General features: G+C 43.5%; 1 protein-coding gene across 3 annotated transcripts; it reads right to left on the bottom strand.

Annotated features, from left to right (window-relative positions):
• Positions 1 to 829: 829 nt before the first annotated feature.
• On the bottom strand, positions 830 to 20926 carry polr2b (RNA polymerase II subunit B). Of its 3 annotated transcripts, XM_078244426.1 has the most exons (25): positions 20811 to 20926; positions 20261 to 20333; positions 19871 to 20021; positions 19572 to 19684; positions 19241 to 19460; positions 18068 to 18226; positions 17232 to 17396; positions 16209 to 16405; positions 15494 to 15613; positions 15205 to 15391; positions 14940 to 15083; positions 13885 to 14024; positions 13020 to 13131; positions 12366 to 12520; positions 10837 to 11035; positions 10466 to 10634; positions 9144 to 9240; positions 8604 to 8698; positions 8001 to 8251; positions 7589 to 7678; positions 7378 to 7485; positions 4644 to 4757; positions 1497 to 1657; positions 1172 to 1367; positions 830 to 1073 (listed from the first exon to the last, which is right to left on the bottom strand). In XM_078244426.1, exons 1-25 carry the CDS (start codon positions 20827 to 20829, stop codon positions 984 to 986), a joined length of 3525 nt encoding a protein of 1174 aa, XP_078100552.1. In that variant the 5' UTR covers positions 20830 to 20926; the 3' UTR covers positions 830 to 983. The 3 variants fall into 3 exon arrangements, with proteins under 3 accessions (XP_078100552.1, XP_078100550.1, XP_078100551.1); XM_078244424.1 differs by lacking the exons at positions 830 to 1073; positions 1172 to 1367; positions 1497 to 1657 and adding an exon at positions 14449 to 14505 and having other exon boundaries at positions 4581 to 4757; XM_078244425.1 differs by lacking the exons at positions 830 to 1073; positions 1172 to 1367; positions 1497 to 1657; ... (1 more) ...; positions 20261 to 20333; positions 20811 to 20926 and adding exons at positions 14449 to 14505; positions 19794 to 19799 and having other exon boundaries at positions 4581 to 4757.
• Positions 20927 to 22488: the final 1562 nt, after the last annotated feature.

Raw genomic sequence — 22488 nt, 5'->3', positions numbered from 1 at the left:
AACACTATACTCAACAGTAGCTAACATTAGCCTACCGCTAGCTAGTTAACACCATACTCCACAGCAGCTAACGTTAGCCTACCGCTAGCTAGTTAACACTATACTCGACAGCAGCTAACGTTAGCCTACCGCTAGCTAGTTAACACTATACTCGACAGCAGCTAACGTTAGCCTACCGCTAGCTAGTAGCTGGATTAAACAGGGTTAAATGCTGACAGCTAACACTAAACGGTGTAAAGTGTGACTGTGTTTTACTGTAGAGGATTCAACACCGGGATGTAACAATCTGCAGCTGCCATCGGAGAAACAACACAGACGGTGTGTTCAATGAAACTGGTAAACTACAGCCTCGTGGTGCATTTGAAGTTATTGTAAATGTCCTTTTCCATCTGGTGGTTGTTTTTGTCGTTCAACAGCAGTTTACTAGTGAAATAAGTTATTGTTATTGTTATACATTATTATTAATCATTTAATGTTGACCATATGGCCTTAGCAATAAACAAGCCGTTCTTTAATGTCACCAACTGTTGTTTATTAAGTTTTTATTTCTTTTCTTTTTTTACTTTCTTAAAAAGTTTCGGTTCAGGCACCGTTAATTATGTATGAGATTAATTTAGATTAATTAATCACAGAGTATGTCATTAATTAGATTAAAGTTTTTAATTGATTGACAGCCCTAAACAATTTTTTTATATATATATATATATATATAATGTGTATGATCTGCCAGCGCTGTGTGAATGGATGATTGTAGCTTTAACTTTTGTGTTGTTAGGGTTCAAAGACCATGTGTCATGTGATGTGTGTGTGAACCAATGAGGACTCAGAATCATTGTCAGAAGAAATTCAGATTTATTTGACTTTTACAAAAAAAAAAGCGAGAGGACATGAAACTATAAAAAACATTAAACTTCTACTTGGACTTCCTGCTGATGATGTCACGTTTAAAGTCCGCAGGGAGGTGCGTGATTGGCCGAACCGCTCTATGACGTCATCATCCGAGGAGCGATGCTCATCGACATCAACTCCTGGAAGAGAAGTTTACAGGCGTACGGCATCCGCACCAGAGAGATCTGGAGACACACAGAGAGAGAGACAGTCAGTCAGTCAGACAGAGAGAGAGAGAGACAGAAAGAGAGAGACTGACAGACAGACAGACCAAGGTTATTACCTGAGTCTTGTTGCGGCAGCCGCGGCACTCGTAGGTGTGCGTGCGCGTGTTGGCGATGGCCATCAGCCCACACAGGTTACACACGTGGACCTGGTAGGGGTCAGACGCCTCAAACAGGCGCTCCCTCAGGAACTGGGCTGCTCCGTGGGCGATCTGACAGTCACGCTCCATCTCCCCGAAACGCAGACCGCCATCACTGGGACAGAGAGAGAGAGAGAGACAGGTTAGAGACAGACAGGTCAGACAGGTTAGAGACAGACAGGTTAGAGAGAGAGAGAGAGAGACAGACACACAGACAGGTCAGACAGACAGGTGTGTCCCTCACCGGGACCGTCCCTCCATGGGCTGTCTGTTGAGGATCTGGACGGGGCCCCGGGCCCTCGAGTGGATCTTATCGTCCACCATGTGCTTCAGACGCTGGTAATACGTGGGCCCGATAAAGATCTGAGAGGTCAGCTTCCTGCCGGTAAATCCGTTATACAGAACCTGAAAAAACATACATATACATATATACACACATATATATATATATATATATATATATATATATATATATATATATTATATATATATATATATATATATATATATCTCATGCCTCCATTTATTAATGTATTTTCACTTCACTGGGCTTGGCGTGGGGCCCAACAGCTACTATTTTGACCCTTTGCAGCACCGTTACTTCTCATCAAGCTGCCACTTCCTCCTAACACATCCTGCTGCTGCAGGCTGCAGCATGATGGAGAAACACAGCAGCAATAACTCTGAATGGAGCTTTCTATTTTCCAAAACTCCCTGACGGCTCGTAGACAAGTCTAAACCATATGCACGTTGTGTAAAGCTGAATTAAAAGATCACGAAGCACGTCAAGCTGGAGCTACCAGCTACGAGCTAAGCATAGTAGTACAGTTAACGTGATGCTACCTGCTAGCATGCTAAACGGGTAGCAACTAACTGCAGACCTGTCAGCATCGTAGAGGACTCGGGTCTTAAAGACGTACTACGGTTGTCATGTTCTGACCTGTCTCATGGCCGTCGGGGGGGGGGACAGCAGCCCACATACACGCCTGTAGGACACGGAGAAAGCAGCCACACTGGAACTGCTGCAGAGTCCAAACTCTGTCTCATTAACCGCTGATCACTGGACGTCAGTCAGGAATCTACATTATTTAGGAGTTACTAAACACCAGATGGACTCTGGTAAGGATAGGGATCTTTAGGTTTTAGTTAGGGACTTGGAGGAATGGTGCAATAATGACAGATTCACACATTTTACTTTTGTTTACAGTAAATAAATAATTACAAATCTTAACATCAAGTTCATAAAGTCACTTTCTTTGCATTCATTTGATTCCCAATCAAGATAAACTGGTAAGAATTGCTTTCCATTGTTATTATGTACTTAAAAACTGTTCTGAAATGCTAAATAATACAATTATAATCATTTGATTAAATGTGATTAACTATAGAACTTCAGCGATTAATCACGATTTAAAAAAAATTAATCGTTTGACAGCCCTACTACTAATACGTGTAATAATATAATAAACTAGTAATAGTAGGTGTGTGTACCTCGTTTCCTCTCAGGTGGTACCCGTACTCAGACAGCAGGTTGGATACTTTCTGCACGTTGGCGGCATCGTTGAGCAGGGCGTGGCGTCACCGATCTCACCTTTGTTAGCAGAAACCTGAAACGACATCAATAAATACAGAACGGTGAAATCCCACGGGAAATATATAATATAATAGTAAATATATACAGTGGTGTGAAAAAGTGTTTGCCCCCTTCCTCATTTCCTGTTCCTTTGCATGTTTGTCACACTTAAGTGTTTCGGAACATCAAACCAATTTAAACAAAAGTCAAGGACAACACAAGTAAACACAAAATGCAATTTGTAAATGAAGGTGTTAATTATTAAAGGTGAAAAAAAATCCAAACCATCATGGCCCTGTGTGAAAAAGTGATTGCCCCCTAAACCTAATAACTGGTTGGGCCACCCTTAGCAGCAACAACTGCAACCAAGCGTTTGCGATAACGTGCAATGAGGCTTTTACAGCGTCCCTGGAGGAATTTTGGCCCACTCATCTTTGCAGAATTGTCCTAATTCAGTTACATTAGAGGGTTTTCGAGCATGAACGGCCTTTTTAAGGTCATACCACAACATCTCAATAGGATTCAGGTCAGGACTTTGGCTAGGCCACTCCAAAGTCTTCATTTTGTTTTTCTTCAGCCATTCGGGTGGTGGACTTGCTGGTGTGTTTAGGATCATTGTCCTGCTGCAGAACCCAAGTTCGTTTCAGCTTGAGTACACGAACAGATGGTCGGACATTCTCCTTCAGGATCTCTTGGTAGACAGCAGAATTCATAGTTCCTTTTATCACGGCAAGTCTTCCAGGTCCTGAAGCAGCAAAACAGCCCCAGACCATCACACTACCACCACCATATTTTACAGTTTGTATAATGTTCTTTTTTATGAAATGCAGTGTTCCTTCTACGCCAGATATACTTGGACACACACCTTCCAAAGAGTTCCACTTTTGTCTCATCGGTCCACAGAATGTTGTCCCAAAAGTCTTGGGGATCATCAAGATGTGTTCTGGAGAAATTGAGACAAGCTTTGATGTTCTTTTGCTCAGCAGTGCAGCATGATGGAGAAACACAGCAGCAATAACTCTGAATGGAGCTTTCTATTTTCCAAAACTCCCTGACGGCTCGTAGACAAGTCTAAACCATATGCACGTTGTGTAAAGCTGAATTAAAAGATCACGAAGCACGTCAAGCTGGAGCTACCAGCTACGAGCTAAGCATAGTAGTACAGTTAACGTGATGCTACCTGCTAGCATGCTAAACGGGTAGCAACTAACTGCAGACCTGTCAGCATCGTAGAGGACTCGGGTCTTAAAGACGTACTACGGTTGTCATGTTCTGACCTGTCTCATGGCCGTCGGGGGGGACAGCAGCCCCATACAGCCTGTAGGACACGGAGACAGCAGCCACACTGGAACTGCTGCAGAGTCCAAACTCTGTCTCATTAACCGCTGATCACTGGACGTCAGTCAGGAATCTACATTATTTAGGAGTTACTAAACACTAGACTCTGGTAAGGATAGGGATCTTTAGGTTTTAGTTAGGGACTTGGAGGAATGGTGCAATAATGACAGATTCACACATTTTACTTTTGTTTACAGTAAATAAATAATTACAAATCTTAACATCAAGTTCATAAAGTCACTTTCTTTGCATTCATTTGATTCCCAGTTAAGATCCTCTGGTGAGAACGGCTTTCATTGTTAATATGGACTTAAAAACTGTTCTGAAATGCTAAATAATACAATTATAATCATGTGATTAAATGTGATTAACTATAGAACTTCAGCGATTAATCACGATTTAAAAAAAATTAATCGTTTGACAGCCCTACTACTAATACGTGTAATAATATAATAAACTAGTAATAGTAGGTGTGTGTACCTCGTTTCCTCTCAGGTGGTACCCGTACTCAGACAGCAGGTTGGATACTTTCTGCACGTTGACGGCATCGTTGAACGGCGTGGCGTCACCGATCTCACCTTTGTTAGCAGAAACCTGAAACGACATCAATAAATACAGAACGGTGAAATCCCACGGGAAATATATAATATAATAGTAAATATATAGAACCCTTATAGAGCTGGCTCAGGTTTGCCTTGGACCAGCTCTCGGGGGACTTCCTCTGACACACTGAGCTCCTCTCCTCTCTTTCCATCTGTGTGCCTCCTTGTCCCAGAAATGTTACTAACCTAGCTCTGGGGAGCTTACTCCCCGGAGTCCTTATGTTGTTTTATCACCCAGCAGCTTTCCCTGGATTAGGGTGGCCCCTAAATCATGGTTGCAGCTGTCGCCGTGTCCTGCTATGCTCTGCTGTGCCTTGCTACACCCTGCCGTGCTCTGCTGTGCCTTGCTACACCCTGGTACGCCCTGCCGTGTCCTGCAATGCTCTGTTGTGCCTTGCTACACCCTGCCGTGCCCTGCTATGACATGAACTACTACGACTACCATTTGTAGTCACTGTTCCATTATTATTTATTATAACGATTATTGCCACTGTTGCCAACCAGCACCGTCAGACACCTCCTACCAAGAGTCTGGGTCTGTCCAGGTTTCTTCCTAAAGGGAGCTCTTCCTCACCACTGTCCCACTAAATGCTTGCTCTTGGGGGAATTACTGGAATTGATGGGACTTTATAAATGATAGAGTGTGGTCTAGACCTCCTCTATCTGTAGTGTCCTGAGATAACTCCTGTTATGATTTGATACTATAAATAAAGTGAATTTAAGGCGAGCCACTACAGGTGAATAGGGTAACATTTTTAACTAGCAGATATCACCATGAAACTCTGTTGATTACTTACATTAATATGAGAAAAAAATGTATTACAGGTTTTCTGTAATTTAATGTTTAAATATGCAAATTAGGCATTATCTAATTAAATATGCGCTAATTTGCATATAATTTAAAAACCGAAATCTGCGTATTGGACGAAGCCAGGTTCAAAATTATTTTTTCATTGTGTTCACATATTAGATGGGAAAACATTACCGAGGGATTTATGGATATCTACTATTGTTATCCTGTAAAGCAGAACATACTGTCGCCATGTTTTTTGGAATAAAATGTTATATAAATCAGGCTAGGAATAATATATTTACAAATCCCTCTGTAAATGTCTTCCTAACATAACTAGGTACAGGACTGGAAAGGTTGGTGGATATAGATTTCAGACTTGGAGAGTCTGAGAGAGAGAGAGACAGAGAGAGAGAGAGAGACACACAGAGAGAGACACGCAGAGAGACAGAGAGAGAGACAGACAAAGAGAGAGACACAGAGAGCGAGAGACAGAGAGAGAGAGAGACAGAGAGAGACAGACAGACAGAGAGACAGAGAGAGAGAGAGACAGATTACCTCCTGTCTGAAAACTCCTGTTTTCTGAACGACAGTTTAAACATCAACGTACTAGTGAAGGCATTTCATCACCTGCTGTGTTGATTGTCTTCTTGCTAATAACACCTGTTTTCGTCTTCTCTGAGGTGATTTTTCGACCGTTTTCGACGCACTTCTTTCGACGTTCTGAACTACCGCGGAAATGTCAGAGCGCGTCACGTGACGATTCTAAGCGAATCACGTTGCCAGAAATTGGCATCAGCCAATGAGATTGCGCATTTAGAGTTAAATCCCCCCCTTTTACTTTCATGATTGGTTGCTGATAAAAAGGAAATGACCATATTTGGATCGGACAGCATTGTACAGGAGAGAGGGAGCTTTCCAACGGTGCGTGTGATGACAGGGTGCAGACAGCCATCGCCAGCTGTTGTTGAATGTAGGAGAAATCTACCGACCCAAACAGACAGTGTAGTAAGATAAAGACCTAAATGGGTATTTTGGACTTTTTTTCACGTCTGAAAGGATACACGTTACTGAAGACAAAATCTCAAAATTGACCAGTGAAAACCCCCGATGTCTTTGCATGCCGTGTCTCACCTTAATATAAAATAATAATAATAATAATAATAACAATAATAATAAAAATAATAATAATAATAATAACAATAATAACAATAAAAAAAATAATAATAACAATAACAATAATAACAATAACAAAAATAATAATAATAACAATAATAATAATAATAACAGAGATAAATACAAACAACTTAAAATAGCTCCACACAGAAAACTCTAAATATTATAGATTATACCCTCGTGAAGAAGAAAGTTATTGATTATATCACCTATAGACAGTTTGATGATATCACCTATAGACAGTTATTGATGATATCACCTATAGACAGTTATTGATTATATCACCTATAGACAGTTATTGATTATATCACCTATAGACAGTTATTGATTATATCACCTATAGACAGTTATTGACGATATCACCTATAGACAGTTATTGATTATATCACCTATAGACAGTTATTGACGATTATATCCCCTATAGACAGTTATTGACGATATCCCCTATAGACAGTTATTGACGATATCCCCTATAGACAGTTATTGACGATATCACCTATAGACAGTTATTGATTATATCACCTATAGACAGTTATTGATTATATCACCTATAGACAGTTATTGATTATATCACCTATAGACAGTTATTGATATCACCTATAGACAGTTATTGATTATATCACCTATAGACTGTTAATGATCATACCTTTCCCTGCAGACACTCGATAAGATGGCCGACTGTCATTCTGGACGGGATGGCGTGCGGGTTGATGATGATGTCAGGAGTGATTCCCTCACAGGTAAACGGCATGTCCTTCAACACAAATATGAAATATTAATCCTTCAACACACTGTTGTGTCTGTACTCCCTGCTTTGTCTCTTTACTTCCTGTTGTGTCTGTGTACTTCCTGTTTACCTCCTGTCTGTACTGGATCCCACAGGTTCCTTTCTGGCCGTGTCGGCTGGCGAACTTGTCTCCGATCTGAGGAATCCTGACCGAGCGAACCTGCAGGAAACAGACGGCTCGTCACAAACAGACACAAAGAAACTAACGGTCCTCAGAAACACTCGTATATATATATTACATATAAAAAATTATATTACACTGAGAGTACGACTGGAGATATATATAGATAGATAGATAGATAGATAGATATATAATAAAAAATGATATTACACAGAGTAGGGCTGGAGATATATATATAAAATATTATATTGACATTACATTGAAATATGAGGCTAGGTATTGTCTTACATTTCGGTTATGGTGATATCGTGATATAAGTGTTTTGAAGGCTGCGTAACATTAAAGGGTCATTGTCACTCACCCGGATCTTGCAGAACTTGTATCCCTCCTGGTTGAGCGTGACCATCACCTGGTCCACGATGCCCGTCTCGCTGGTCCTCAGGAACGTGCTGCAGTCTCGTTTGGTGTAGCGTCGGTTGGTGCTGTCTAGCTCGTCGTCGTTCTCTGGCAGCGTCACCGTCTTCCCGATGATCACGTCCTCGCCGGACACACGCACGCCGGGGGCGATCAGCCCGTCATCGTCCAGTTTATCGTAGATGGCGTGTCTCATACCTGAGGACCGTTTGGATGAGAAGATTAGACTAGTGTCCAGACTTCTCGTCACGCCCTCGGATAAACAGGACTCTGGATTTTATTTCAAGACCAAAACTGCTTTATGATTATTTTATCGAGGCATTCTCATGAGACAATTATGGCAAGGCAATAGAGAGGTGAATGAAGAAGAATCTTAATTTGTTTACTGTGGGTGTTATTTATGGGAATGGTATCTTTCAGATCAGTTTGAGGAGTGCCTATGGTAGTGCATTTTACACATTTTATCGTGGCATGGTCTGGTCTTGTTTCAACCCCTCTAAGTCTGAGTCCTCTAAGATGATTCAACAAGCAAACAGAAAACAGTTCTCACCTGAACAGGTTTCACGTGTCGGCTTCTCAAAGATCTCCTCCTGATCGAAACCTTTCTTAGACTCCTGCTCTTTGTACGATCGATAGAAAACAGATCTGCAGGGTGAAAACTGATTTAAAGACAGAAACAAACACAGCAGAGTTTCCTCTACCTTTGCCCCATGAAAGAAAAAAACAAACACACATATATTTATATATATATATATATATATATATATATATTTATATTTTAGGGGTGGGGAAAAAAAAACGATAAAGCACAGTATCGCAATACTGTATACATGTTGTGTATATTGATACACAGATGCCAAGTAGTAAGGTAGGCAATAAATTGCACTATTCTGCAGAACATCACAATAAGTTTAAATTGCAGTCATTTCCTATCATGGGGCCTCTGGGGATTCCCAACCCTATAATTTATTCTTATTTAGTCTTGACTACGTTCTGCTGTCATTTAAAGTGGCCTTCATTCCTTTGCTGTCTTTAGATCGGTTTTTGGGTGACATCAGTAACACGCTGGCTGTAGACGCTAGTAACCGACCTGAAGAAGCCTCGGTCCACGGCCGACCGGTTCATGATCACAGAGTCCTCCTGGTTGTATCCTGTGTACGAGGCGATCGCCACGATGGAGTTGATACCTGAAAACACCAGACAAAGTTTCACTTAGATACTAGCTAGTTTATATCGACGACAATTTATTTAGGGGACTGTTCCGAGGCCGCCGGAGGGTTCTCATTTAGGCCGATGTCCGTCACACCTCCCTTCCTCTTCCTTTGTGTGTAACCTCTAACCTAATGGTTTTTTAAAAAACGTAGAAAAAAGTGGCAAAAACATCAGAAAAGGCGACGAAAACATTGAAATAAACATCAAAATAAGCGCCATAAAAACATGGTCAAAAGTGCCAAAGTCTTCAAAAGAAGCTAGAAAAGTCAGGAATAAGTTACAAAAAACTTTAAAACAAAAAAACACTTCAGGGATGCTCCGGTGCCGCCAGATGTGCGTCCCCTTCCTCTGTCTCTGTGTTGGCGTTCTAACCTCTGGTGGATTTGTGAGGACTATGGTTAACTGCTCCTCAGATCTCTGCAGGGTAAATCCAGACAGCTAGCTAGACTATCTGTCCCTCTGACTAAAACTACTTTTGAACGTCCACATGTTCCACCAGAACCAGTTCCTTCCTGAGACTATTTAGCAGGGGAACCGTGGCTCCGTCCGGGTCCCACGATGATTGTGATTGGCTTAAAGAAATGCCAATAAACCAGAGCACGTTGTCTTCCCATCCAGGAATGCTGTGTGGACTAGTCAGACCTTCCTCCACAGAGCTGTGGAGGAGGGTCTGGACACAGACTAGATACTCACAGAATCTCTGATAGGAATTTTGTTCATCAGTGAACTGTCACATTGTTCAGTGATCCTACGGGTCTGAAGCTCCACTCCGAGTTTTACCGTTCACACTCAGATGACCCATTATGAACTAACTGACAGTCAGTCCGAACATGAGTGTGAGTCGAGTTTAAGTCAACTCTTCCTGGAACTGAAACCAGAGTTACATTTTCACTCGTCTTAGGTTTACTCTTTGAGTACATCACTCGATGTACTCAAAGAGTTTTCCTGCTTTCTGAACCTCTGTCCTACTGAGAATCACATTTACCTGTGTGTGTGTGTGTGTGTGTGTGTGTGTGTGTGTGTGTGTGTGTGTATATATATATATATATATATATATATATATATATATATATATATATATATATATATATATATATATATATATATATGAAGCTGAATAATGCAGGGATTTCTGTGAACTATCCACTGAGCTTTGGTCCTGCCTGTCCAGGTGTGTGTGTGTGTGTGTGTGTGTGTTACCTGCAGGCAGCTCTCTGAAGCGCAGGTACTCCATGGATCGGGTGGTGACCAGCGGTTTCTGAGGGTAGTACAACACGTGGGCCAGAGTGTCCATCCGAACGTGGAAGTTGGTGATGTAGACGCCCATGGCCTGTTTCCCCATGGCAGACTGGTACGTGTTCCTGGGAGACTAGAACAAGAGTGGATCACTGAGTACGTGTCAACACCAAAATATTCTTTCACAGGATGGGTTTGACAGGTAGCAGAGAGTTAGACAGTTAGACAGACAGGTAGCATATAGGATGATAGAAGCACAGACTCCCAGGATCATGGATGGGTAATAATAATAATAATAATAATAATAATAATAATAATAATAATAATGATAATACCTGGTTGTGGTCGGGGAAGGGGATGATGGAAGCACAGACTCCCAGGATCATGGACGGGTGGATCTCACAGTGCGTGTAGGTGGAGCAGTAGGCCACGCCCTTCTCCTGGAGGTCGTCAGGCGTCATGGCGAGCATCACCGTCTCCTCCTCCAGAGTATCGATGTACTCAACCACACCGCTCGCCACCAGATCCTGCCAGCTGACCACAGACACAACACACAACTTTACTACTACTACAGATACAGACAATCCTGCCAGCTGACCACAGACACAACACACAGCATTACTACTACTACAACAGATACAGACAACGTTACTACTACTACTACAAATACAGACAATCCTGCCAGCTGACCACAGACACAACAGACAAACTCTAAGGGCCCTATTTTAACGATCTGAAACGCAAGTATCAAATGCCAAACGCAAGTAGCTTTGTGGGAGGATCTCGGGTGCTGTTGCTATTATACCGGCGGGATATATGACTCTTGCGCCCGATGCAAATCTAAAATGGGTTGGTCTGAAGTAGCTACATTAGTCATAGGGGTGGTTTGGGCATAACGTGCAATAAACCAATCAGAGCATTCTCTCACATTCCCTTTAAAAGCAGGCGCGCTTGTTCCATGGCGGCTTGCTATTATAATGGTGGATTTGCTACTATAATGGTGGATTTGCTATTATAATTATTATAAAGCTAACCCATGCTGCTGCTGGGGCATTTGGGTTAAGTGGCATCGGCACATGCAGTTCAACATGACATCTCCTTAAGTCCTCTAATATTTCCTCATTTATGTCATCAACACATCCATGACTCATGGAAATGTTATATTTTTCCTTGTATGTATGTATGTATGTATGTATGTATGTATGCATGCATGTCTGTCTGTCTGTCTGTCTGGGTCCGAGAGATGAGAGAAGCAAAGTGTATGCGGGATGTCCACACTCTACATTACGGCCAAGCTTGCGCCCTTAAAATAGCATCTGAATAACGCGCCACTGACTTTAGACTAGGTTTTTCCTGGTCTGTGGCAGAAATGTTTTCTGAAACTGAAAAATAGCACTAGGGAACGTTTGCGCCGGAACACGCCTCCTCTTTTTGCTGAACTGCCCCCGGGAGAGCAAGTTCATTCCCTAATTTACCGCCATGAGTCTGTGGCGGGAAAAGTCCGCTGTGTGTCGGGTGCAAAACAGGAATGATACATGCGTCGGTGTACAAAGTCTATTACGCTGGGTGCAAGATAGGGCCCTAAAAGATCTACGGACAAAATCTATTGGAAGAATCATCAAAGTCTGCAGAAACAGTCAGCAAGCTGCAGTTGTAACCTGCAGTTCTCCGTAGTTTCCCTGTAGTTGTCCGTAGTTCAGTAGTTTTTTCGTACCTGTACTTGTACCTGAGGTCTTACCTGTAGTTGTACCTGTAGTGGTACCTGTACTTGCACCTGAGGTCTTACCTGTAGTTGTACCTGTAGTGGTACCTGTACTTGTACCTGAGGTCTTACCTGTACTTGTACCTGTACCGGAGGTCTTACCTGTAGTTGTTGTACTCCCGCTCCTTCAGCTGGTCGATGTGTCGTCTCTTCAGCAGCAGTTTCTGTTTCTCTACGATCAGCAGCGGCCGGCAGATCCGTCCGGCGTCCGTGTAGATTCTGATCTCTCGCTCTCGGATGTCTCGGATCATCGACACCTGAAACATATTATATTATATATACGATGCTATATATATCTTATTATTTATCCGTTTAAATATTAACATATATCTGTATAGAGGACACGGCTGGGGACATCTGATAGCCTGTGCAGACCAAACGTCTCTCAGAACTTTCTGATGTCCCAAATCTGTCCTTCCATCACTTCCTGCTGAAGACCTTCTTCTCTAAAACCACCTAATGAACAGTTTCCTTAAAATAATAAAACAGCAACTGGCTACAGCGACAGATGGCGCCCACCGAGAGCCAGGTTTTGTCCAAGGTTTCTCCCTAAAGGAAGGTTTTCCTCACCACGGTTGCACCAAATGCTTGCTCGAGGGAAATTCTTGTCTCTAAGAATGATAGAGTGTGGTCTAGACCTACTCCTAAGTGTCCTGAGTAACTCCTGTTAGGATCTCATACTGGTACTTTAAGAAGTAAAATAAGAAACATATCAGTCTGTTATGAGATAATCTGTTATGATGAGTGTTTGGTTACCTCGGAGACGATGATGTCCATCTGTCTTCGGAGCTTTCTTAGCGTGTTCATCAGCTGTTCGGGATCTTTGTGGATTCCCACCCAGCAGCCGTTCACAAAGATCTTAGTGGCACTGAAACATGTAAACACAAAGATCTTAGTGTCTGAAACATTCAAACACAAAGATCTTAGTGTCTGAAACATTCAAACACAAAGATCTTAGTGTCTGAAACATTCAAACACAAAGATCTTAGTGTCTGAAACATGTAAACACAAAGATCTTAGTGTCTGAAACATTCAAACACAAAGATCTTAGTGTCTGAAACATTCAAACACAAAGGTCTTAGTGTCTGAAACATTCAAACACAAAGGTCTTAGTGTCTGAAACATTCAAACACAAAGGTCTTAGTGTCTGAAACATGTAAACACAAAGATCTTAGTGTCTGAAACATTCAAACACAAAGATCTTAGTGTCTGAAACATTCAAACACAAAGATCTTAGTGTCTGAAACATGTAAACACAAAGATCTTAGTGTCTGAAACATTCAAACACAAAGATCTTAGTGTCTGAAACATGTAAACACAAAGATCTTAGTGTCTGAAACATTCAAACACAAAGATCTTAGTGTCTGAAACATTCAAACACAAAGATCTTAGTGTCTGAAACATTCAAACACAAAGATCTTAGTGTCTGAAACATTCAAACACAAAGATCTTAGTGTCTGAAACATTCAAACACAAAGATCTTAGTGTCTGAAACATTCAAACACAAAGATCTTAGTGTCTGAAACATTCAAACACAAAGATCTTAGTGTCTGAAACATGTAAACACAAACAGAGAAACTCAATGCTGAGACTGTGATATATATTTAAAGCAGCGACTGACTCTGCGATGGCGGCCGGAGAGATCTCTTCCAGGTTCTCCATGCTCCACTCCTCCAGGAACTCCAGGATGGGAGATGGCTGCGAGCCGACGGAGATGTAGGCCATGAGGGCCAAGTTCTTCACCAGACCTACAGCGTGGCCCTGGAACACAGAAACACACAAATATACATAAAATATACATCTATAAATTAGGGCTGTCAATCGATTAAAAACTTTAATCTAATTAATTACATACTCTGTGATTAATTAATCGCATACATAATTAACAGTGCCTGAACCGATACTTAAGAAAGTAAAAAAAGAAAATAAATAAAAAGGAACTAAACAACAGTTGGTGACATTAAAGAAGGGCTTGTTTATTGCTAAGGCCATATGGTCAACATTAAATGATTTAATAATAATGTATAACAATAACAATAACTAATTTCACTAGTAAACTGCTGTTGAACCATCAGATGGGAAAAGGACATTTACAATAACTTCAAAGGTTATTGTAGGTAGGCTAACGTTAGCTGCTGTTGAGTGTAGTGTTAACTAGCGTCATGTGCAGCGGTGTTTGTGTTGCCTGTATCGTCTTCAGAGCATCAGAGAGAAGTGTAGACATACTGGTGGCACCAGATTTCTGTAGCCAGGAAGAAGATTTTTACAAGTAAATGTTCCAGTTAATGATCCAGGCAGAACATTCTCGTCTCCTCCTTCATTTTACAGTCCAATGGTGCTAGAACGGCTCCGGGTCAAACCTCAATATGGAATGGGTTAATCTGCGTTATTTTTTTTAACGCGTTATTTTATATATATATATATATATATATATATATATATATATATATATATATATATATATATATATATATATATAGACACACACACACACACACACACACAGTATATGTCTATGAGCTCTCCTCCAATCGAGCTGCGACAACTAACAACGACCACCATTTTGTTGTGTCCCAATCAAATGACCAAGGCAAACGATCAATAGCCTGTTTTATTTCTGTGATCTGTAGAAGGAATATGGAAACCATTTTGACTGGTTTTAGTTCTGTGTTTTACCTCTGGCGTCTCGGCAGGACACACCATCCCCCACAGCGTGTTGTGCAGCTGTCGCGGTTTGGCCAGCTTCCCATCTCTGCCGATAGGAGAGTTTACTCGCCGGAGGTGAGACAGAGTGGAGGCGAAGGTCAGGCGGTTCAGCACCTGCAGGAAGGAGAAACCAAACAGTTTGGTTATGTTGTTAATGAAGATGTTTGGTGATGTGTTCTGGCTAATGTGTTCTGGCTGATGTGTTCTGGCTGATGTGTTCTGGCTGATATCTGACCTGGGAGACGCCAGCGCGGGCTTGGTGAGCCTTCTTCACGTCGCCCCAGTTCCCCGTGGCCAGCGAGTACTTCAGCCCGTCAGAGATGATTCGCGTTTTGATGGCGAGCTCCAGATTGAAGTCTTTCCCTCGGTCGATGAACTTCTGAGCGTAGATCCTGATCTCCTTCAGCAGGTTCTTAAACATCCTGAAAGTTTATCATCCGCTTTATTTCACATATTAATGTGTATAAAAGTATGTGTTTATGTTTTCTGAGTGTTAAAGTTATAGTTGTAAGAAGAAGCCCCACCCCCTGAACAGGAAGGCCAATAGGGGCCCGGCCAGGTCCAGTCTCTTGTTGCCGTAGTGATCTCTGTCGTCCAGCTCTCTTCTGCCGAGAGCGGCGAGCAGCAACCTGTGGACCATGTACCTGAAAACACACACAATACACACTGTTACACACAAACCTGTGGACCATGTACCTGAAAACACACACAATACACACTGTTACACACACACACACACACAGACCTGTGGACCATGTACCTGAAAACACACACAATACACACTGTTACACACACACACACAGACCTGTGGACCATGTACCTGAAAACACACACAATACACACGGTTACACACACACACAGACCTGTGGACCATGTACTTGAAAACACACACAATACACACTGTTACACACAAACACACAGACCTGTGGACCATGTACCTGAAAACACACACAATACACACTGTTACACACACACACACACACACACAGACCTGTGGACCATGTACCTGCAGACACAAACACACTACACACACACAACACACTGTTACACACAATACAGACCGTTACACATACAGTACAATTAGAGTTGCATTTTCCCTGATTCATTTCTGGGTTCTCCTTCTCCATAAACAGGAAATCAAGGAGAGGCTGTGTGTGTGTGTGTGTCTGTGTGAGGTAGGTGTGTGTGTGTGTGTGTGTGTGTGTGTGTGTGTGTGTGTATGTGTAGTGTGTGTCTCACCCTAAGAAATAGGCCTTCTTGGTCTCACAGAAGTCGCTGACTCCGACGTGTGGCAGCATCTCTTTCTGCAGGACTTCTTTGGCGTATTTGATCCGGCGTTCCTTGGTCACGCCGGGCTTGGCTCCTCGGGAGCCGATGAAGTTCAGCGCCACGTTCTGCTCCTGGATCACAAATGCCTCGTCCAGAGACGGCTTCACCTGAAACACAGCGGTGACATCACGGTGACATCACGGCCCAGGGGGCGGGGCTAACAACCACTCATCAATAACTGAGAATCAGACTTGGTACATGATACTTTAGATTACATAGTTATTAAATTGTCTGTGTTTTGTGTGACCTAGAAGATGAATTTTCAGACTTTCTGTTATGAACTATTGAAGATATCTAACTATGTATTAGTCAGGTGTTGAGTGTGTGTACTGTTGGTATGTAGTATGAATGTACTGGGTGTGTAATACTGTAGTGAATGAGTAGTATCTCGTATGTATGTTGTCATGTAGTATGAATGTACTAGGTGTGTAATATTCTAGTAAATGAGTAGTATCTCGTGTGTATGTTGTCATGTAGTACGAATGTACTAGGTGTGTAATATTCTAGTAAATGAGTAGTATCTCGTGTGTATGTTGTCATGTAGTATGAATGTACTAGGTGTGTAATATTCTAGTAAATGAGTAGTATCTCGTGTGTATGTTGTCATGTAGTATGAATGTACTAGGTGTGTAATATTCTAGTAAATGAGTAGTATCTCGTGTGTATGTTGTCATGTAGTATGAATGTACTAGGTGTGTAATACTCTAGTAAATGAGTAGTATCTCGTATGCATGTTGTCATGTAGTATGAATGTACTAGGTGTGTAATATTCTAGTAAATGAGTAGTATCTCGTGTGTATGTTGTCATGTAGTATGAATGTACTAGGTGTGTAATATTCTAGTAAATGAGTAGTATCTCGTGTGTATGTTGTCATGTAGTATGAATGTACTGGGTGTGTGTAATTAGAGCCAGTCAGAAGCTACATAACGGACCATCTCCATCATCTCGGGGTCGTCGAAGTCGTAGATGATGTGCTCCAGGATGTCTCTGTCGGACACGAAGCCCAGTGCTCTGAACACGATGATGATGGGCACTTCCTGTCGGATGTAGGGCAGCGTGGACACGATCCTCTGGCCGATGGCGCTCTTCTTCACTCCCTGGGAGACGACCACAATCAGAATCATCATTAGGACAGTTCCAGAGCACAATGACCCGAGGGGTTAATGGCATATGTGCCGAGTCAACCGTTCTCTGGGACACGTTGTCATGCTAGCGCACACTGGGGGTTAGCTGCTAACGCTAGCTTTAAACAAGCTACCGCTGACCGGTAGCTAGCTGCTAACGCTAGCTTTAAACAAGCTACCGCTGACCGGTAGCTAGCTGCTAATGCTAACTTTAAACAAGCTACCGCTGACCGGTGGTTAGCTGCTAACGCTAGCTTTACACAAGCTACCGCTGACTGGTAGCTAGCTGCTAACGCTAGCTTTCGGGGCAGATGGTAAATCTGTATTTCTACACCACTAACAAGGATCATGCTAACCCAAGCAGTGAGAACTTTGGAAGTGTACAGACAGTTTATTAAAAAGATGGATTATAAAGACAGTAGCGTTCATGTATACATGCGGCTGCCATCTTAGAAAACAGCCTCGACCGGTCGAACCACGAATGCTGTGTTTGAGCTATGTTACTGGCTACTGGCTGCACAGCGTTCGTAGCTAGAATACATCCTCTCTGAGTTACTCGTAGCTAGGATACGTAGCTTCTTCCCCGCGGTGAGACAGAAAGCATCTCTGACCCAGATGGACTAAGATGTAAATGAAGTACTGACCTGCCCCCCCCGGGCCATCATGCTGACCCAGATGGTGCTGGTAGGACGGGACGAGTTCTCCAAACAAGACCGGCACTCGCCTGTGTACGCGTACTTCGAGTCCTTCTTGGCAAACACGTAGACCGTGTTGGTGGCCATCTTCTCCTGAGCAATCAGAACCTGGGAGAGAAAGCCACACTGGTCAAATACTGTGGTACACACACACACACACACACACACACACACACACACCCATCATGACGCCGCGCCCCCCCACCCTGTCAGACACACGCTAATCCTAGTTGCGGGGGCTGGACGGGAAATTGACAAGTGTGTCGGTCTTAAACTAGCAGACACTTGCGTGGGGCTTTGCGCTGTGCTGCGCAGGGTGAAAGATAGAGCCCTTACGTGGAAGCTACTTTTTCCCCCTTACGTGCAACCTATTTGTGAAAAAGAGCATGGCTTTGAGCTGCTGGACTGGCTGCAGTGATACATTCTCTCTCTCTCCCTGAGATTAGCTCGCTCTACCTGCTAGTAACGTTGGACACAGCGGTCTCGAGCGAGAGAGAAAAGGCGTTAACGTGGAACGCTATCACACTTTCCTTTCTCCCCTCATTGGACTAAGTTTGTGGACACTGCTGTGTGCGTGCATCAATAAGTCTGATGTCCTGTAGGTACGGGACGATGTTATGCAGGATTTATGAATGGACGTTAGCAACAGTAGGCTAATTCACGAGGGGGCTATTTTATGTGTGAAAATAGCTGTTCATGTGCGCTGCAAGAGTTGTTTCTGTTTATTGAATGTGTTATTCAGTGCAAATATAACAGAGAATGTAGTTTAATCTCAGTAATGATGGTGTATTAGGTTATTACTGTCACTCTGTTGAAGGCTAACGTCCCACTGTACTGTCGCTACGCAGATCACGGAGATGTGATTGACTTTACTGCACCGTAGCTAAGTGAAAGTAGGTCAAGTTGTAATGACTGCCCCTACCAGCAGGGCAGCATAGCCTGTAATACTGTCTATTTACAGAGGACATTGAAATGAATGGCTGATCGTTTCTATGTGAAGTGCTCCCCCCCCCCTCCGGTACAGTAAGAGTACTAATACCAAACTGGTCAAATACTCTGGTACACACACACACACACACACACACAATGATGTCAGCGGTGCGTGATGATGTCACAGCGTACCTTCTCGGAGCCGTTGATGATGAAGTAGCCCCCGGGGTCGAGCGGACACTCGTTGAGCTCACACAGGTCTCTGTCCGTCAGGCCGCTCAGCAGACAGTAGGTGGAGCGAAGCATGATGGGAATCTTCCCGATGAACGTCTTCTGGTGCTGCGTCTGCAGCTGGTCTTCGCCCTCCTTTATGATCGTCTTGGTGATGTCAACGTACAGCGGCGCCGAGTACCTGTGAGGGGGGGAGGGGGGGGTCAGAGATCACCCTGACTCAAAGTGGGTCTGTAACCCTGGGTCGCGGGTTACAGACCGCTGAGATCAGCTGACAGGAAATGAGACTTACGTGAGGTTTCGTAGCCGGGCTTCGTTGGGCATCATGGGAGACGGCGCTCCGTCTCTCTCCCAGTGGGTCGGCTTGGACAGGTAGATCTGCTCGAACTTCAGCAGGTAACGGGGCTGGAACAGGAAGCACATTGAGGTCATGCTGACGTTACCGGCTCCCCCACCTCTCCAGATGTTGGACCCCCCCCCCCTCCCCCCAGAGAGAGCCTGGGACACCCCTTACCGGCTCCTCCACTTCTCCAGATGTTGGACCCCCCCCGTCCCCCCAGAGAGAGCCTGGGACCCCCCACCCCCTCTTACCGGCTCCTCCACCTCTCCAGATGTGTGCTGGGCTTCAGCCTGCAGGTCGATGGGCGGAGCGTCTTCAACGATCCTCTGGACCGACATCTGGATGAACTCATCAAAGGAGTCGAGCTGCTGGCGCACCAGCCCCTTCTCGTCAAAATAAGAGCTGAAACAGAGAGAACCCGTCAAAATAAGAGCTGAAACAGAGAACCCGTCAAAATAAGAGCTGCAAACAGAGAGAACGCGTCAAAATAAAAGCTGAAAAAGAGAGAACCCGTCAAAATAAGAGCTGCAAACAGAGAGAACCCGTCAAAATAAAAGCTGAAAAAGAGAGAACCCGTCAAAATAAGAGCTGCAAACAGAGAGAACCCCTCAAAATAAGAGCTCATTTCCTCCCCAGGTTACCTGATGACGATCCAGCACGCTTCCTGCCACAGATCTGGAGTGATTTCATCATCGTCCTCTTCATACTGAGGATCTGACACACACACACACACACACACACACACACACACACAGGTTACGTCATTAGTGGAGGTATAACGGACATAATGAATCAGATCTGTGTTGCTTAACTCTTTGTGATTTGAGGATATAAATGCGTTAATATGTCACGGAGAATATAAGATAGGTTCTGTAGTTAGGACGGATCTCATGAAGAGAAAGTCAGTCTGTTGATACACGTGACCGACTACCTATTGTACTTGTTCTAATGAATACTTTTACTCAAGTCAAGTATCCGAATATTTCTTCCCCCACAAACCCAACCAGCTGGACTTTAGTTACTGAACAGCAGCCTCTGTTAGCATGTTACCCGTTAGCATGTTAGCCTGTTAGCTGAAACAAAGCACAGAGCAGATAGCATCCTCTGTTAGCTGTTAGCATATTGATGATTCAGTGCCTGATTAGAAGGTCATTAAGGTTAGCATGCAGCTAAGCTAAAGGTTCCGCTCACCTTCGTCCTGGTCGTACATCTTTTATTCTCTTAAATCCCCAAAACTCCTCAAACTAACTCCGACAGGAGGACGTTCTGCACAACACAACAGCGCGCCCCGGAAACGCATGTCACTTCCGGTCTGCTTCTTCTCTAATCAAGAGAATGAGATGACGCAGAGATGACGCAGTGCTGTCCCCCTCTGGCTGGACTGAGACACTGCAGCGCCACATAAACTCGTTTAACTGGGTATAACCCGGTCTAAACTGGTCTATAACCCGGTCTAAACTGGTCTAAACTGGATATATATATATATAGTTCAAGCCCGAACATCTCCAGATCGTCTTTCAGCCGACTCTGATCCTCCAGATCTGGAGGTTCAGACATCCACCCTACACCCCCCGCCAGCCCAAACTGAACCCATGAGGACCAATCAAACAGCGGCCTCTGCAGGTCAGGCTTGCTCACATCATCAGCTGGGTGGAAATATTAACTGATAATGATGATATTGAACATTTTCTCATTACATTTGAATGCATTGCTGTAGCATGCAGGAGGCCAACAACAGACTGTGTTTTTCATGTAATCCCATTACTGACAGGCAAAGCTAGAAGTGAATATCTGGACATTGATGACTCCCTTGACTAGGCCCGGGGGAAATCTGCCGTTCTTGCTAAATATGACATTAATGCAGAGACATTAATGCAGAGACATTAATGCAGAGACATTAATGCTGAGACATTAAACCAGAGACATTAATCTTGAGACATTATTGCAGAGACATTAATGCAGAGACATGAACGATGAGATCAGGCAGAGATTCCACTCCCTAGAGGCCAACCCTGATGAGAGCTACCAGGAGCTTTATAGGAAGTGGATCGAGCCAAAAGGCAAAACCAGCCAAGTAAACAGTATTTGAGAATGGTGTCCCCAGAGCTTCAGGTCTGGACCCGAGAACATGACACAGATTCAGTGATGGAGGCTGATTGGCTGGCTGATGTTTTCAGTGATGGAGGCTGATTGGCTGGCTGACGTTTTCAGTGATGGAGGCTGATTGGCTGGCTGATGTTTTCAGTGATGGAGGCTGATTGGCTGGCTGATGTTTTCAGTGATGGAGGCTGATTGGCTGGCTGACGTTTTCAGTGATGGAGGCTGATTGGCTGGCTGATGTTTTCAGTGATGGAGGCTGATTGGCTGGCTGATGTTTTCAGTGATGGAGGCTGATTGGCTCTCTCTCAACTTCACTGTCTCCCTCTCAACTTCACTGTCTCCCTGTCAACTTCACTGTCTCCCTGTCAACTTCACTGTCTCTCTCTCAACTTCACTGTCTCCCTCTCAACTTCACTGTCTCTCTCTCAACTTCACTGTCTCCCTCTCAACGTCACTGTCTCTCTCTCAACTTCACTGTCTCTCTGTCAACTTCACTGTCTCCCTCTCAACTTCACTGTCTCTCTCTCTACTTCACTGTCTCCCTCTCAACGTCACCGTCTCTCTCTCAACTTCACTGTCTCTCTCTCAACTTCTCTGTCTCCCTCTCAACGTCACTGTCTCCCTCTCAACTTCACTGTCTCCCTCTCAACGTCACTGTCTCCCTGTCAACTTCACTGTCTCCCTGTCAACTTCACTGTCTCTCAAATTTACTGTCTCTCTCTCAACTTCACTGTCTCTCTCTCAACTTCACTGTCTCTCTCTCTACTTC

This window comes from Sander vitreus, unplaced genomic scaffold (genome assembly GCF_031162955.1).
Source record: "Sander vitreus isolate 19-12246 unplaced genomic scaffold, sanVit1 ctg234_0, whole genome shotgun sequence".
Taxonomy (NCBI): domain Eukaryota; kingdom Metazoa; phylum Chordata; class Actinopteri; order Perciformes; family Percidae; genus Sander; species Sander vitreus.
Note: the sequence above shows the minus strand (reverse complement) of the source record. Positions and strands in the feature narration are given on the sequence as shown.